Here is a 16,962-nt window from a genome sequence, read left to right as displayed (position 1 = left end):
GTTGATGTTCACGAACCCCCCCCCCCCCAATAGCACTAGGACATTTAATTCACAACACCCCAATGCAAAACTGTCTGCCCGAGACTGTTCAGGGATTACTGTAATATAACATGAAAGCTACCAAACTCACACAGCAAGACCGTTGCTTTGCCCATAAACAGAACAACAACTCATTCGATTTTGGCTTTAATTTATGTTTTTAGATTTGTTGAAGTGGGCGGCACGGTGGCACAGAGGTTAGCGCGGTCGCCTCACAGCAAGAAGGTCCTGGGTTCGAGCCCCGGGGTAGTCCAACCTTGGGGGTCATCCCGGGTCGTCCTCTGTGTGGTGTCTGCATGTTCTCCCTGTGTCCAAAGACATGTAGGTCAGGTGAATCGGCTGTACTAAATTGTCCCTAGGTATGTGTGTGTGTATGTCAGCCCTGTGTGATGTGATGGCCTGGCGGCCTGTCCAGGGTGTCTCCCCGCCTGCCGCCCAATGACTGCTGGGAGAGGCTCCAGCATCCCCGCGACCCTGAGAGCAGGATAAGTTGTGCAGATAATGGACTGGAATGGATTTATTGAAGTAATGGCATCTCATGTGCACACACACTTTGACTCTCACAAACACTGAATAAAAATCTATTCTAAGGCAAACTGGTACAGGCAATGTAATGTAAAGACCATTCTCCAGTCTAAAATATTTTATTTTATTTTTTTTCTCCACAACCATCTGGTGACACCCAGAAAAAATTGGGCGGCACGGTGACCCAGTGGTTAGCATTGTTGCCTTGCAGCAAGAAGGTCCTGGGTTTGAACCCCGGGCCGTCCCAGGTCCTTTCTGTGTGGCGCTTGCATGTTCTCCCCGTGTCTGCGTGGGTTTCCTCCGGGTGCTCCGGTTTCCTTCCACCATCAAAAAGACATGCATGTTGGGGTGTCCGAGTAGCGTAGTGATCTATTCCATTGCCTATCAACACAGAGATCGCCCGTTCAAATCCCCATGTTACTTACCTCCGGCTTGGTCGGGGGTCCCTACAGATACAATTGGCCGTGTCTGCGGGTGGGAAGCCAGATGTGGGTATGTGTCCTGGTCGCTGCACTAGTGCCTCCTCTGGTCAGTTGAGGCGCCTGTTCGTGAGGGAGGGCGCCTGTTCCCACCCGCTACGTCCCCCTGGCGAACCTCCTCACTGTGAGGTGAAAAGAAGTGGGTGGCGACTCCACATATCGGAGGAGGCCCGTGGTAGTCTGCAGCCCTGCCCAGATCAGCACAAACGGGGTGGAGCAGTGAACGGGACGGTTAGGAAAGAGTGGAGTGATTGGCCAGATATGATTGGGGAGCAAAAAGGGGTGAAACCCCCCCCCCCAAAAAAAAGCATGTTAGGGTTAATACTCCTGTCTGTGCTCCTGACCAAGGCAATGGATATAAGAACTGGCGTTGGTCCTCGGGCGCTGCAGCAGCCCATTGCTCCTATACAATAAGATGGGTTAAATGCAGAGAACAAATTCGTTGTTCAAGATTCAAGATCCGTTATTCGTTACATCTCATTATACAAGATCAAGAGAATAACATTCTTGTGTTTCGGCTCCTCAACACTGCAGCAACAATAGCAATAAAATATCCATCCATCCATTATCCAACCACTTATCCTGCTCTTAGGGTCGCGGGGATGCTGGCGCCTTATCCCAGCAGTCATTGGACAGCAGGCAGGGAGACATCCTGGACAGGCCGCCAGTCCATCACAAGCAATAAAATAACAAACAAACAAACAAAACAGCGAAGAAGCAGTAATAATAATAAAAAGTGTGTGGTGTATGTCAGGTGCTGTGTGTGTGTGTGTGTGTAGGCCCTGCCTTAATGAATGTGCATATGTGTGTGTAGTTGTTTGCATATTTGTGTGTGTATTTGTGTATGCCAAGCTACATCTGTGTGTGTGTGTGTGTGTGTGTGTATGTGACCTAACATACACACACCTGTATTAGTAGAATTGATAGTTCATATGACATGGGGTGGGGGGGGGGGACATAATTCCTACAAGATCTTTGATATTTCTTGCGCCGTGGGGGCAGGGAAATATGGTTACCGTGAGGACATTGACACAACATAAGTGAGGAGCAAACATATAAAAACTTGCACTGCGGCCTTCTAATCTATTCCTCTTGGTGCTCTGTGTGCTCTGTATGCTCTCTCTCAACTGAGAATGACCTCTAAGCCAGTGTTTCTCAACCCAGGCCTCAAGGAACCCCTATCCTGCAGATTTTCTTTGCAATCCTGAATAGGTACCTGTTTGTAGTTATTCAACCAATCAGCAATGAATGTCTGAGTTTGCACACCTTGCATAATTAAGTGCTATGAGATGACTGGTTGAGTAAGTACAAGCAGGGCTACCTATGCAGGGTTACAATTAAAATCCGCAGGATAGGGGTTCCTTGAGGACTGGGTTGAGAAACACTGCTCTAAGCAAAGGTTTACTGCCAGTGAGGTTTTGGCACAGCTCTTTGACACTGAAAGTGACATAGAGCAGAACGTCTGAGACAGAGGATAATGTTAGGGAGGACCCTGGTTATTAGGGATCCTCCTCAGATGAGAATGAGAGTGTTAAGAGTGAGAGTGTTCCCCGGGCGCTGCACGGCGGCTGCCCACTGCTCCTAGCTGCACAGCTAGGATGGGTTAAATGCAGAGAGTAAATTTCATTTGTATGTATGTACAAAATGACTAATAAAGAATATTCTACTCTATTCTAAGGCGGTAGGAAATATTTTTATTTTGTTCTATGACTTGCCTACTCACCAGTCTTTTCACCAACATATTTCTCCCTGTATTGTTCTTTACTGGTCAGATGGTTCCAGAGATTCTTGCCACCTTGTTGCCAGTGCTGTTGCGCCAAAATGTGCTCCTTCTAGCCAGCCTCCTCCTAAGAGCAACACGTCCCCCTTGTTCTATTTTACATCTATTTTAGTATAAGTTATTGTTTTAGATATTGTTCAGCACTCTTGTTTACACAAAGTGTGGCGTGGTTTGTGTGTATGTGTGTGTGTGGGGGGGTGTATCGCTGGGTGGGCCGGTCTGAATCAAAACGTCCAGGGCCATTTTTCATTCCCGGTCCGCCCCTGGCTATAAGGCCTGGCATGCACATACTGACATACAAAACCTTTTTATGACAGGAAAAACACTTTTTAGCCACGTGTCTATCCGCTGCCAATCTCGCATACTGCTGGGCCTGTGCACAGTTATGACTACATGATCAAGGACCTCTCGTGGTTGCGGTGATTCAAACCCATTGAAAAGGCTGTAATATACCGCAATTGAGTGCTAACCGGGAAAGGGGAGAAAGGGGACCTGCAGTCTACTGGGCACACTCTTCTAGTTGAACAGTGCATTTAACTTACGTTAATGGCATATTCGACTAAAGAATTGAAAGCATCATGCGTTTCAATCTCTTCCATGCAATCCCTTGTCAGCGGGTATCGGTGTAGCCCGCGTCTTTCGCCTACGTCAACCCGGCGAACGATTGGCACGCTATTGTGTCCAATCGCGCTTTTTCTACGGGTCGTCTGAAGTGACGGACGTCCAAAGCCACCAATCGGCTTCGCGTGTCTATCGGAGGCGGTAGTTCCGTTAAGGCCTCCCCATGCGGTGTTGATTCCTGCAGAGCTGTAGTCGTAGCGCAAGCGAGGGTAAGGCTGCAATATTCGTTTGTTTACGCCAGCTATTCGCGACCAACGAAATTGCGATTTTCTAGATCATGGCCTAAGAATGGCTTGTCTTTTTCCTAAAGCCGTCGGAGTTTGACAACAAATTGATTGTTTTCGTCGGGAGACAGCTAAACTGGCTTGCTCTCATTTGCTAAGCTATATTTGCTACCTTGGTTAGCTAACCGACTCAGCGACCGGTCCCGTGTATGTGTTTTGTTGTTTTGATTTTATTTGTCCCGAAGATGGGTCCATCGTCTTGTTTTCTTATGAATTGTTATCAATTATCAAGAGAAATCGTCGGTTTATGTTTCCCCCCCCGGATCAATACGTTTGGTAGTTTACAGAACAATCTTCGGTTGGGACATGGCAAGCTAGCTAGCCGCGTTAGTTCATCGTTATGCAACGTAGCTAACCTCGGCAGCGAAGGGCCATCGAGCCGAACCGGCTGTAGACTCCGGTTGGACCGGATGTGTCGCTTGGATATTGTTAGCATAGCGTCCCGAAGTAAAAATTATCCGTATAAGTTATAATTGGAAAGTCGATCTGGCTATCTTTCGGATAACCCGCTTGCTTTCTAACGACTCGTGAATCCGACTTGCATTAATCAGGACATTGTACTCAAGTCGATATTGTACAACAGCCTGAATAATCGCCCATGATTTTTATCACACCCCTCAGTTTTTGTGGACTTTTGAATGCGCATTACTCGCTCAGAAGAGCCCAGTCTAGTGTGGTTCGGTGAGGTGTAGTGCAGCTACGCCTCCTCAAACTACATTGAACCCCAAAGTAACACCAAGCTACACCAAACTATCCTTGAACCCCGTTTAATTCTATTCAAGGAGAAATGCTTCCTTGGTAGATTATCAGTTGCACAAGAACACGTGTTAGAATGTTCTTGCCTCATTTTTTTCTTATTCCAGACAAACACAATGGCTGAGAATGATGTTGACAATGAGCTGCTCGATTATGAGGAAGACGAGGAACCTCAGGGAGCCCCCGAGAGTGCAGCCCCCACAGGCAAGAAGGAGGTGAAGGGTTCTTATGTTTCCATTCACAGTTCTGGTTTTAGGGATTTCTTGCTCAAACCAGAGCTGCTCCGTGCCATTGTCGACTGCGGTTTTGAGCATCCATCCGAAGGTAAGCTATAATGGGTGGTAGGCTGAGATTGTCTTATCTTAATTGTGTATGCTTATGCCAAATACAGTGGTTAAACAGAGGTATGTTTAGGTGAATATAGTACTTGTGATGTAGATCTCAGTGTTCTTATTTGATTGTAGCCTTGTTTTGTCCTTGTCTGGTTTTATTTTTTTGTGAAGCACTTTGTGGCATTGTTTTAGAAAAGTTCTATATAAATATGCTTATTATTATTATTATTATTATTACAATGATCACATCTTAAAAAAGAAGCCAGGGTAATGTCCTTTATGGTATTAGAGTGTCAGTATTTCATAATATAAAAGCCCTAAGTAATTTACCGGTAAAGTGACCAGTCCCCGGCCTAAGTTTTTGTTCTTCCTGTTTGTCCTACAGTGCAGCATGAATGCATCCCTCAAGCCATCCTGGGCATGGATATTCTGTGTCAGGCAAAATCTGGTATGGGCAAGACTGCTGTGTTTGTGCTGGCCACACTGCAGCAGATTGAACCAGTGGATGGACAGGTTTGTAGATATACTCACGAAAAAAGTCAATGCTTTGAAATGGGTGAAAACGAGTTTAGAATGGACTAAGTGTTTTTGACAGGAATGCAGTAGGATTTTTTTATTAATTTATTTGATCTATTTTGTTAACTCCTACTGATCCTCCCCCAAGGTCATTGAATGAAACTTTGTCTTGGCTTAGTCAAGTCTAACACACTGCACAAATCAAAAGATATGACTATGTGGCATTAGTGTTTTGAGAGGCTCCACCAGTATGTTTATACATAGAAACTTCAGTTAAATAAGGCAAAAATTGATTTTGGTGTCCTAGACCAGTTATTTGCATCGAAGTAAAACTGTGAGGAAGGGCCTGTTAACCTTTTTTTATTCTTGCATCTCTTCTTCAGGTGTCAGTATTGGTAATGTGCCACACACGAGAGTTGGCCTTCCAGATCAGTAAAGAGTATGAGCGTTTCTCCAAGTACATGCCCACAGTAAAAGCAGCAGTGTTTTTTGGTGGTCTGGCCATCAAGAAAGATGAGGACGTCTTGAAAAAGAACTGCCCTCACATTGTTGTTGGAACACCAGGCCGCATCCTTGCTCTCATCCGCAATAAGACACTCAGCTTAAAGAACGTCAAACACTTTGTCCTGGATGAGTGTGACAAGATGTTGGAGCAGCTAGGTGTGTACTTTTGCTCAATATTAATTGGTCTGTCTTTCATTCTGTGGAGATGTCTTAATCAGAAGCCAGGTGGTTTAATAGTTTACTGGGATTCTGCACTACTGCATTGGGTTAAAGCTAATACATTGATGAGCCAAAATATTATGACCACCTACCTATTATGCTGTTGGTCCTCCATGTGCCGCCAAAACAGCACCGACCCGTCGTGGCATGGACTCTACAAGACCCATGAAGTGGTATCTAGCACCAAAACATTAGCAGCAGATCCTTCAAGTCTTGTAAGTTGCCAGATGGGGCCGCCATGGATCAGACTTGTTGGTCCAGCACATCCCACAGGTGCTCAATTGGATTGAGATCTGGAAAATTTGGAGGCCAGGGCAACACCTTGAACACTTCATCATGTTCCTCAAACCATTTTCAAACAATGTGCAGTGTGGCATGACACATTATCCTCCTGAAAGAGACCACTGCCATCAGGGAATACTGTTGACAAGAAGGGGTGTACCTTGTCGGCAGTGATGTTTAGGTAGGTGCCACATGTCAAACGCCTTGTTCAGACTACCAATCCAAATACTTTTTTTTTTTTTGCATATCCAGATTGATTTTAGAAAGTCTGGACAGAAAAAAATTACTGCTGGAATAGGCTCCAACATCCCCGCGACCCTGAGAGCAGGATAAGCGGTTCAGATAATGGATGGATGGACAGCAAAAAACGACATAAAATGAGATTTTTGCAAATCGGATCTAAACCACATTTGGAGGTGGTTGGAAATCTGATTGGAATTGGATTTCTACAGATACGTCTCAGTCTGGCCACCCAAATCGACTTTCAAACTGTCTTATGTGTCACTCGCAACATGACACGTCGATGATGTCAAATCCAGAGTGACGGATGTGGAGTCCGCCCTGACTGCAGCACGGACATCACACTATATCAGCCTCCCGTCGCTTAGTTTGTCTGATGCGATGGAGGAGTTCTGCGTGACTTGAAAGCACGATTGTTTGGAGTGCGAGATGATGGGTCTCCATTTCTCATGCTTCCGCATTGGTAAACCGTGTCACCGGCAGGCATAGTTACTAACACCTACGTCATTACCACAGCAACCCATGCAGATAGGTTGGTGATGTCTGGACACACAAATCCGATCTGATCACTTGCAAATAACAGTGCGGACAGTATATCTTAAAAGATCTGATTTGAGAAACATCTGATTTGCCTGCGGTCTGAACAAAGCCAAATTGAAGTCCACATGAATGACCGGACCCAGGGTTTCCCAGCAGAACAATGCCTAAGACAACACATTCCCTCCTCTGGCTTGTTGTCTTCCCACAGTGCATCCTGGTGCTGTCCCTTCCCCAGCTAAATGGTGTCGTGGACATTGCCTGCAGAGATTTAATACTAATTACATAAAGCACTGGTGGTTGATGATAAAAGACAAGTTGTACTGCGTGCAATAGGAGAATACAAGCAGTGGGTGAACTTTATTCATTCTCACTCAACAGGCTTTCTCATATTCCCTATTCCTTAGACAAAGAAAGGCCTAACTGACCAGTGGTCAACTAAAGCCATACCTTTTACCTCACATTAGGTCAGATTAACCATCCTGGTCATCGCCAGTTAGAGAGGCCATATAGAATTACAAGAGACTGAATTAAACAGAAAAGATGGGAGAGAAAATAAAACTCATCCCCCATTACAAACATCCTTACTTCTCTGGGAAGTTCTTAAGACCCTCTAAAGCAGATTTGAATAACGGGCATAGAAATACACAATTAATAAATGATAACTCTAAATGCTAGTTTTCCTTCACAACGGCCACACATACACAGCCATCCACATGATCTAAAACAAAATGGGACTCATCGTACCAGGTGACCTTCTTCCACTGCTCTAACGTCCAGTTCCGGAGCTCATATGCCCATTGTAGGTGGTTTTAGCTGGACAGGGGTCATCATGGGCACTTTTGACCGGTCTGCGGCTGCGCAGCCCCATACGCAACAAGGTGTGATGCACTGTATGTTGTGACACATTCCTCCTGTAACCATCATTAAAATTTTATGTGACATGGGCTACGGTAGACCTTCTGTCGGTTAAGACCAGATAAGATAGCCTTCGTTGCCCTTGCACATCGATGAGCCTTGGGTGCCCAACACCCTTTGACCGGTTTGTGGTTTGTCCCTCCTTGAACCACTGTCGGTAGGTACTCTGACCTGCTGACCAGGAGCACCCCACAAGCCTTGCTGTTACAGAGATGCTCTGACCCAATCGTCTGGCCATAACAATTTAGCCCTTGTCAAAGTCGTTCAGGTCTTTACTCCTGCCCATTTCTGCTGCATCCAACACATTGACTACGAGAGCTGATTGTTCACTTACCATCTAATCTACCCAGACCTTGACATTGTCCTTGTGTGGAGATAATCAGTGTTGTTCGGTTCACCTGTGAGTGGTCAATGTTTTGGCTCATCAGTGTAATATATGCACAAAGTAATCTCTACCCTTATTTATCTAGTTAGTTTGTAATTTTTGTGCGGTCTTGTGCTACTTTGCAACAGACTGTATAAGTTCAAAGAGGACAGACTCTTGAGCCTAGCCAGTCTTCTCTGCAGCATTTTTATGCAGTGGAAAAAGCACAGGGAAAAATTTAATGGAATTTCCATGTTTTGCTGTTTGACAACCAGTCTCTCACATATGCACAAAAATTATTGCCATCTTGGATACAATTCTGATTTTTTTTCCCCCAATAATTTCACAAATTATTATAATATTTAACAAACTTTAATCCTGAACTATAGAGCCCAGTTGACTGTCATTACGCTGCCAATATTGACATGCGTCATAATGTATACTGACCAAAGTCAGGGTCTGGATCGAATATGGCATTTTTAAGCAGAAGGAGTTTCTCCATAGGCATGTTCTTGTACTACAGTCTAACAAATTTGCTTTAACTTTGAAAGAAATGTCACGGATGACCACAGAAACGGACAGCAGAAGCTCTTTTTCCCTGTGTAATCATAATGCAAAAAATGTTTTTCCTCTCCCTTTGTGTGACAGACATGAGACGAGATGTGCAGGACATATTCAGGCTCACGCCCCACGAAAAGCAGTGCATGATGTTCAGCGCTACCCTAAGCAAAGATATCCGGCCAGTCTGCCGCAAATTCATGCAGGATGTGAGTAAATAAAGTGGGCAGAATAAGAACTCAAAAAATTGCTTAAATACCTCGTGGTATTTGTTTTTGTGTTCTTTCTAAAAATTGCTATTGCATGATATTTGTGCAGTATACTTGAATCTTAAAATGTCAGTTTTTCGTTTACTTGATAAGCTACAATCTCCCGATGTTAAACTTGTAACTGAACCCACAAGTTAACCCAATATATTCTGGTCCCCTGCAGCCAATGGAGGTGTTTGTGGATGATGAGACCAAACTGACGCTCCACGGCCTGCAGCAGTATTACTGCAAACTCAAGGACAGTGAAAAGAACCGCAAACTCTTCGATCTGCTTGATGTGTTGGAGTTCAACCAGGTGTTTTGATGGATCCTTTACTACATAGTTGGTCCCAGAAGTATTCAGCAGTCTATGTTTACCCGATGTCAAACCTTTTTTATTACTATTATTTATAATTTCAAATGTAGCTTTGTTTCATGTTCCCTATGCATGTACTTACGTTTGGACCGAAAAACTTACTTGGCCTCAGAGCAAAGAGCATTGGATTTGTTGACAGACTGGGGAATTTGACTCCACAGATCACATCAGAAATAATAAGCCTGGGTGTCATTTTAGTCTCAGATCTAAGTTTCAAATCCCATATTAACAAGGTGACCAATGTGGCATTCTTTCACCTTAGAAGTATTGCCAAGGTTGAGCCATTCCCAGCCTGGCAGGATGCTGAAAAACTTGTTCATGCCTTCATTTCAAACAAGGTCAGATTACTTCTCACTGGTCTCCCAACGTCACTTGACAGGATACAGCTAATTCAGAACTCTGCCACCGGTCTTTTAATAAAAACGGTTAAGCGGGAAAATATCAATCCACTTTTAAACTGCGCTGGCTCCCAGGATCCTTCAGAATCGATTTTAAAGTCCTTTAACTTGTATATGAAGCTGTAAATGGCTTGGGATTGGCCTACATTGTAGATTTAATACATTATATAATCCTGTACAAGCCTTCTGGTCCTCCGATGCTGATTTGTTGGGTCTCGGAACTGCACCAAAAAGAAAATGGGGGACTCGTCCTTCTTTGGCTGTGCCTCTCTAAACCGTGGAATATAGCATCTAAAGATATTGGAGTAGCAAATTCAGTGGGCATCTTCACATGAAGGCTTAGAATTTATCTCTTAATTTAGCTTTTACTTAAAACTGTCTTTTATCCTCATTTGCGGTACCTTCTTAATTTGATCATTTTCACATTCACCTCTTTGTTCTATTCAGCGTAGTCGGTATTACCGGGCATGGTTTGTGCTACCAATACTGTTCTAATGTGCAGTTACTACAGGTTTTTTTTTTTTTTACCAATTGCACAGCTGATAAGGCTCCTCTATGTTTAATGTTTAAATTATACAGATCGTGTATGTGCACTGTGGTATATGTACATTGTTGGTACTATGTACAGCTCTTAGTTTTGTATTTATTTTTTATTTTTTTGTGTGTGTACTATATGATGGTATTTTTATGTTGCTGCTATTGTGATGCAGTTTCCCCCAAGAGGAGCAATATAATTATTTTACTTTTATCATAAGACATTTTCATTCTGTTAATTCTAAAGCATTTTAAAATGACCTTTTAATTGTGTTGTTTCAGCTTTTAAGGGTTTTAAATGTGCTTTGTTTAGCTTAAAGCACTTGGAGCTGCATTTCTTATCCAAGGGGTTATATACAATTATTTTATTTATTTATCAATGACTATCCCAACCGCTGTAGCAATATTATGTGTCTTCTCTGCCTCTAGGTGGTGATCTTTGTTAAGTCAGTTCAGCGCTGCGTGGCTCTGTCTCAACTTTTGGTGGAACAGAATTTCCCTGCCATCGCCATCCACAGAGGAATGGCTCAGGAGGAGAGGTCGGTCCTGAGCACACATTTTCCTCTGTATTACACGCATACCCGCCTCTATAAACACACATTCTATTGAGCTCCAAATCCTGTGCATGTTTACGGAGCATGAGGCCTCATCAATTAAATCAACATGTCGCCGCCTTCAAAGGGGATCCAGTCCAGTAATGCATTTAGCAGCTGTGTTCATAATCTCTCCCCGGTGCACTCTCTTCTTTACTCCCTATAGGCTGTCTCGCTATCAGCAATTTAAAGACTTCCAAAGGCGGATCCTGGTGGCCACTAACCTCTTTGGCCGAGGAATGGACATCGAGCGAGTCAACATTGTCTTCAACTATGACATGCCAGAAGATTCCGACACCTATTTGCACAGGGTGAGAATTGCAGTGGGGGAAACGAGACACCTGTCTCCTCTTTGGGTCATCAATCACTATGTAATGTTACGTGTTGTTTTTAGGTTAGTTGTACAGATCTGGTCATTCTCTGAATAGCTTAATGGCTTCCAATGAATTTGCACATCTGTTATTTATCCATGGTGCAAATTTGTTGGCTTGGGTGGCCAATTAAGGCTTTTGATAAATGTCGGTCACAAGTTTTCCTTCTTGCGCCCTACCCTCCTCTCAGGTTGCCCGTGCTGGCAGGTTTGGGACCAAAGGCCTGGCGGTCACCTTCGTGTCTGACGAGACTGACGCCAAGACTCTGAATGACGTGCAGGATCGCTTTGAGGTTAATGTGGCTGAGCTTCCAGAGGAGATTGACATCTCCACCTACAGTAAGACTTTGCTTAGTCCCCTACGGTCTTTTAAGTCATACTACTTTTGCAGCGGGGGGGGGGTGCATGTCAAACCCAATACTGCTGTGATTGGCTTTTTGAAGATATGTAAGGGTGTTAATTGTGTGGGTTAAAGGGATTAAATGCTACTTACTGTCATAACATTAACAGCCCAATCTTCTGTGTTCTCTATGCCTGGTATCCTGTGACTGTTACTCATCTCTGTGTGCTGCTAGGCCAAAAAAAGGCCGAATGGATCATATCCACTTAAATTTGCGCTCCAGATAATTAGCTAGTGTAATGACTTATTTAGTAATTGTGGCAGCAAGTCACAACCATTAATTCCTCAATTCCACGTAACTGGAGAGGTTTCGGTAGATGGAAACTGCCTTGCCATGTTCGGCGAAAAGTCTGTATGCTCAGCTGTTGCTCAAAGTAGTGACGGCGCTGTTATAAATGTTTGACTTATGTCTCCTACGCTATTCCTGAGCTCGCTTCTCTTCTGATTCCTTGCAGTTGAGCAGTCCAGATGAGTGCCCTGAAGAAGTTTCTCCTCTATGTGATTCTGTCCTTTTTTGGAAGGAAGCCCACTTCACTGTTTATTTCAAAGCTCAGCCTCTTGATGTTGAAAAATTTTAAATGTCCTTTTGGAAGGGGGCGGGGGGGGGGATAATTACCTTTTACCGTGGAAGCTTTTTATGATATGCCAATTCGCTGTTGCTTTTGAGAGGCTTTTTTTTTCTTTTCTTTTTTTTTAAATCACTAATATTCATTCGTCTCGAAATAAAGTAGAGCTTTAGAAAAAGAAATGTCTAGGAAAAGGGTTAGTTTTGAGTGACGCCTGAAGGTGAATTTTGTTTCCATTTGTGACCAAGACGTCAAATTATGTGCAGACCAGTTTTGTGATTCATTTCCCCCCTCTTTTTATACATAGGAAGTTGCTTCGTCGGTGCACAAGTGTTGAGTAATGAGTAGTCGACTAATTAGAACTCCAGAAGGGAAAACTTCGGCTTTACGTGGCAGCTCCTTCTTAACCGTAAATGTGGTTTTCAAAAAGAACTGCTGATCATCAATTTGAATAGAAATGGATCTCCTGTTCCGTGTTTTGACGTTAAAGTAATGGTTTGTATCTCTACAGGCTTTATCTGGCTTCTAATTGTTTATAAAATAAAACCACAAAAACAACGCTGTCGTTTTAATGATGTCTGTGTTAAAGAGAACGGGGAGACAGGACAAGACATTGAACTCAGTACAGTGTATTCACACATCATAGACTTTAATGGACCGTTGCATGCGGCCTGTGGCACCGATAACTATTCTGATGTGTCTGGTGAATCCTCCGCTGGAAAAAATGCCTTCCTAAATGGGGGGGGGGGAGGGAAGTATGCAGCCGGTTTTATAAATCCTCTTGATTATGGAAGACAACTATTACTGTTACTACTCGCTGACTAGTGGACTCAGTGTGAACATTTGCTCTATTAAGGAGAAATTGCTAAATCGGTCGTCTTGTAGGCAATCGCCTGGAGCAGAAAGACTTGTGTGAAACATTTATTCATATGGTAGAAATGGATCAAATCCAGGACGATGCAACCACACATGGGTTCCCCCTCCCCGAGTCCCGTCACGTATCCTAGAAAGTCAAATCTAAAATGCACAACAAAACAAAAACAAACTTGACACAACTACAAACTGGAACAACAGACTTTTAAGGACCGTCATGACTTCAACATGGCACTCGGGACGCTCACCGAGAAGCTAACCCCCCCCCCCCACGGTGCTCAGTGCTAGCTGCTACACGTGGTCTAGCTCGGCATGTAGTAAATGGATTGGCCCTTACACAGCACATACACCTAACACATGAGTAATGAGGCATCTGTACATAGCTGCTCTATAGTGTCCTGGGACACAAACTACAGTTAGTTCACCACAACCACAGCGTCTATATAGGCGTAACGTGACAAAACCAAAGGAAACCTGTCAAATCACGTTCTCTTCTTTTCTATAACGTTTTAAGCTCCAGGAAAGGTCGTGGCATTTAGATGCAACCCAAGGCTACTTGGCTATAACTATTTGCCTACTGTGGTATAAATACTGTAGAAAAGGTTTTACGTTTTTCATTCCGGTGCAACAACACAAAGCAACAACAACACAACAAAATCAGTTATGGCGGGAAAAAACAGAACATCTCGTTGAAACGTGAAAATGATTAGCTGACATTAACCCCCGATACACCCCCCCCACCCCTCCTCCAAAAAGAAAAGGGCAACATCTTTTTCTTTTTTTTCTTTTCAGGACTTCTCTCGATCGGTTATCTCTCCTCTGTCTGGAGAGGAAGCGACGAATCAACGCGGTTGTAAGGTGCAAGAGTTGTGATCGAGGTCCCGGGGAGGGGGCTTGGCGTCCGGGGAGGGGGCTTGGGTGTCCCGGGGAGGAGGCTTGGGTGTCCCGGGGAGGAGGCTTGGGTGTCCCGGGGAGGGGGCTTGGGCGTCCCGGGGAGGAGGCTTGGGCGTCCCGGGGAGGAGGCTTGGGTGTCCCGGGGAGGGGCTTGGGCAAAGGGTCTCTGTCCCCGTCAGAACTCAAACCAAAACAAAAAAAACAGTTCCGCCTCCTTTTAAACACGGCAGGGCACGTGCGCCACCACGTCGGGCCGCCGCCGCGTGTCCTTGGAAAGATGGCCGTTAGTGACCCGCGCGGCGGGAGCTCCACCCATGACCCCCCCCACCCCCGTCCCTCGTGCCTTTGCAGGGGCTACGAGTCTCTCCTCGGTCCCTCTCGAAGGAGGCTGACGTCACTGACCAGCCCGGCAGCGCGGCGGCGGCGCTCGGGAACAGACGCCGCAGCACAACCATGACGCGACGCGAGCGTTTCTGGTGTCGGGGCTCAAGCGCGTGTCAGCCGCCGCTGAGATTATAGGCCCCATCGGTTCCACCCGCGGGTCCCCAAATTACACGTTTCGCTCAGCGGCGCACCGCTTTTTTTCTCTTTTTTTTGTTTCCAGTCGTATTTTTAGAACAAAACTAGAAAGTGGCTGATTTTCTCTTCATAAGCCCTCGAGTGGGGACGGTCATTTTCTCTCAGAATAAAACCGCTCGACTTGTCACCGCCGCAGCTCCAGGCTCCTTCTTCTCTCCCTGATGCACGGCGGATGTCTCACTTTCTCTTTCTTTCTCTTTCTTTTCTTTTGCTTTTCAAACGGGGGCAATCGCCAAGGATGAATCCAGCTGCGTAAACAACCTTTGACATTTTGCCCACTAATGCACACAAAGCCTCGACCCGACAGGTTCGAGTCTGTCCTTTCTCCCGTGCGCAACGCCTCTCCTCCCTCCCCGGAGCTGTTGCCTTCCTCGTCATCCATCATGAGACGTGGCTTTCTGGCTGCGGTGACCTCTGGCGTGACCCTGAGGATCAAGCCCCCCCCCAGATCCGCGCGCGCTGCGCGCGTGTGTGTGTGTGTGTGTGCTCTCAGCTGTTTTGTCCCTCTCTAAAGATCGCCGTCCAGCCGCGCTGCTGCTTCAAACATGGCAACGCCACCTCACCCCGCAGGCATGCATGCATGCATGCGCCTTGTCGGCACGTCTGCGCCTGCGTCACCAATAAATACCAAAGAATAAATATCGTAAAAAAAGACCAAAGTCTCTTTTCAGGCAGAACATCTGAGAGGTTTTCCTCCATCTTCTGCCATCGACCACGATCCCAGTCCTTCGTCTGCCAGGTCCTGTCCAGGGTTCTTCATTGGGGGTTAACTAACTCGGGTACTGGAGACAGAACTGATGGGGGGGGAGGGGGGAGAGGGGGTTACTTGCGTTCATAGTCTCCCGCTCCCCCCGATCAGCAACACACTGCTTTTCTGTCACCCAGTCAAACCTACTGGTTTACTGACTTTGATGCGGCTCCGCACCATTACACTAAGGAAGCGACAACAGTAACTGGGTTGTGTGTGTGTGTGTGTGTGTGTGTGTGTGTGTGTCAGTCAGCTCTCTCCATTGTCCCCACCGAATGTGTCTGGCGCCCGAGTCCAGGAACGTGTATTGCAAAACGTGATGGCCGGTTGGGCCCCATGTCTTCTAGAAACATCTCATGTCAGAGCCAGAAACAACCAATTCTCTACACTAAAGCAGGCGCTGGTCACTTCCTCTCTGGCCGGCTCATTTAGTCATTCGTCGTCCCTCCTTCCGCCCGGCTTCCACAACAAAAAGTTCTCCGGGAAGGACGGCGGCGGCGGCGGCGACGTGTGCGTCTCATTTTGCGTCTACTCGCGGATTCGTTATGAATGGCTATTCTCTAATGGGGGGGGGTTAGGCTAGAGGGGGATTGTCTAAAAGTCTTCGGAGTTGTGTGACGGGGGCGCCGGTTAGGGCCGGGCGCCGCTAGTCGATGAACTTGTGCGTATCCCCGTAGAGCCATCTCTGCGGGGGCATGGCGGCCTCGTTGAGGTGGCTGCATTCGTCGCTGCACTTGCAGGACTGGACGAACATGACGGACCTGTCGAAGCGCTCGCCGTCGGGGCAGGCGAAGGTCACGGCGCGGTGCGCGTGCGGCGGGGCGAGCAGCAGCGGCCGTCCTTGCACACGCCGCAGTAGTTGGGCCTGTAGAGACGGGTGCTCCTGCAGCCGGCGTAGGACAGGCGGTGGGGTCAGGGGCCTTGTGGGTACGAGGAGCACTTCCTTCCTTTCTGTATGGGAAGAGGAAGGGTGGGTGGGGGGGGGCAGAGTGAAAAGATTTTAATGGCATGCAACACACAAACACACAAACACATGCATACAGGAGGTGAACACGCATCTCCTGTGGAAGATTTGTCGCAGGCGAAGCCCTCTCCCTCGACAGGACTCAAGGGTGGCACACCGGCTAAATAAACGAATAACTTCTCGAGCGCCATAAAAAGGTCAGAACAACAGATGAGCGACTGATGCAAGCAGGGCTTAATGGATTGACATAGCCACTCATTAACGCCTACGCCGGCTCTGAGATGACTGGGAGGCCTCGGTGAAACAGGTGTGTGATAACCAGCCGGCCCCCATAAGTGGCTGATGGAGGGCGGAGGGATATTCGTGAGGGCCGCTGGCAAGGGGAGTGGGGAGAACCAAGCGCTCTTACAGTCACATCCACTCATCGAGGAGCCACCAGCGACACACAGGAGGAGCACGGGTCCA

At 46.2% G+C, this 16,962-nt stretch overlaps 2 protein-coding genes across 2 annotated transcripts in view; one reads left to right on the top strand and one right to left on the bottom strand.

Annotated features, from left to right (window-relative positions):
- Positions 1-3,607: 3,607 nt before the first annotated feature.
- ddx39ab (DEAD (Asp-Glu-Ala-Asp) box polypeptide 39Ab) lies at positions 3,608-13,758 on the top strand. The gene is made up of 10 exons (XM_056287336.1): positions 3,608-3,653; positions 4,592-4,808; positions 5,202-5,329; positions 5,716-5,992; positions 9,045-9,163; positions 9,387-9,518; positions 10,940-11,049; positions 11,270-11,414; positions 11,665-11,812; positions 12,329-13,758. The coding sequence occupies exons 2-10, from the start codon at positions 4,601-4,603 to the stop codon at positions 12,343-12,345; spliced, it is 1,284 nt and encodes a 427-aa protein (XP_056143311.1). The 5' UTR covers positions 3,608-3,653; positions 4,592-4,600; the 3' UTR covers positions 12,346-13,758.
- A 2,275-nt stretch (positions 13,759-16,033) lies between these two features.
- The window catches only part of si:ch211-106h11.3 (CCN family member 1), a 3,146-nt gene continuing 2,217 nt past the window's right edge, over positions 16,034-16,962 (bottom strand). The window contains 2 exon segments of the mRNA XM_056287687.1: positions 16,034-16,334; positions 16,337-16,657. Of these exon segments, the coding sequence (XP_056143662.1) occupies positions 16,180-16,334; positions 16,337-16,657 (476 nt within the window). The 3' untranslated portion in view covers positions 16,034-16,179.

Source organism: Lampris incognitus, chromosome 10 (genome assembly GCF_029633865.1).
Source record: "Lampris incognitus isolate fLamInc1 chromosome 10, fLamInc1.hap2, whole genome shotgun sequence".
Lineage (NCBI taxonomy): Eukaryota > Metazoa > Chordata > Actinopteri > Lampriformes > Lampridae > Lampris > Lampris incognitus.
The sequence above is the reverse complement of the archived record's forward strand: the minus strand, read 5'-3'. Positions and strand labels throughout refer to the sequence as shown.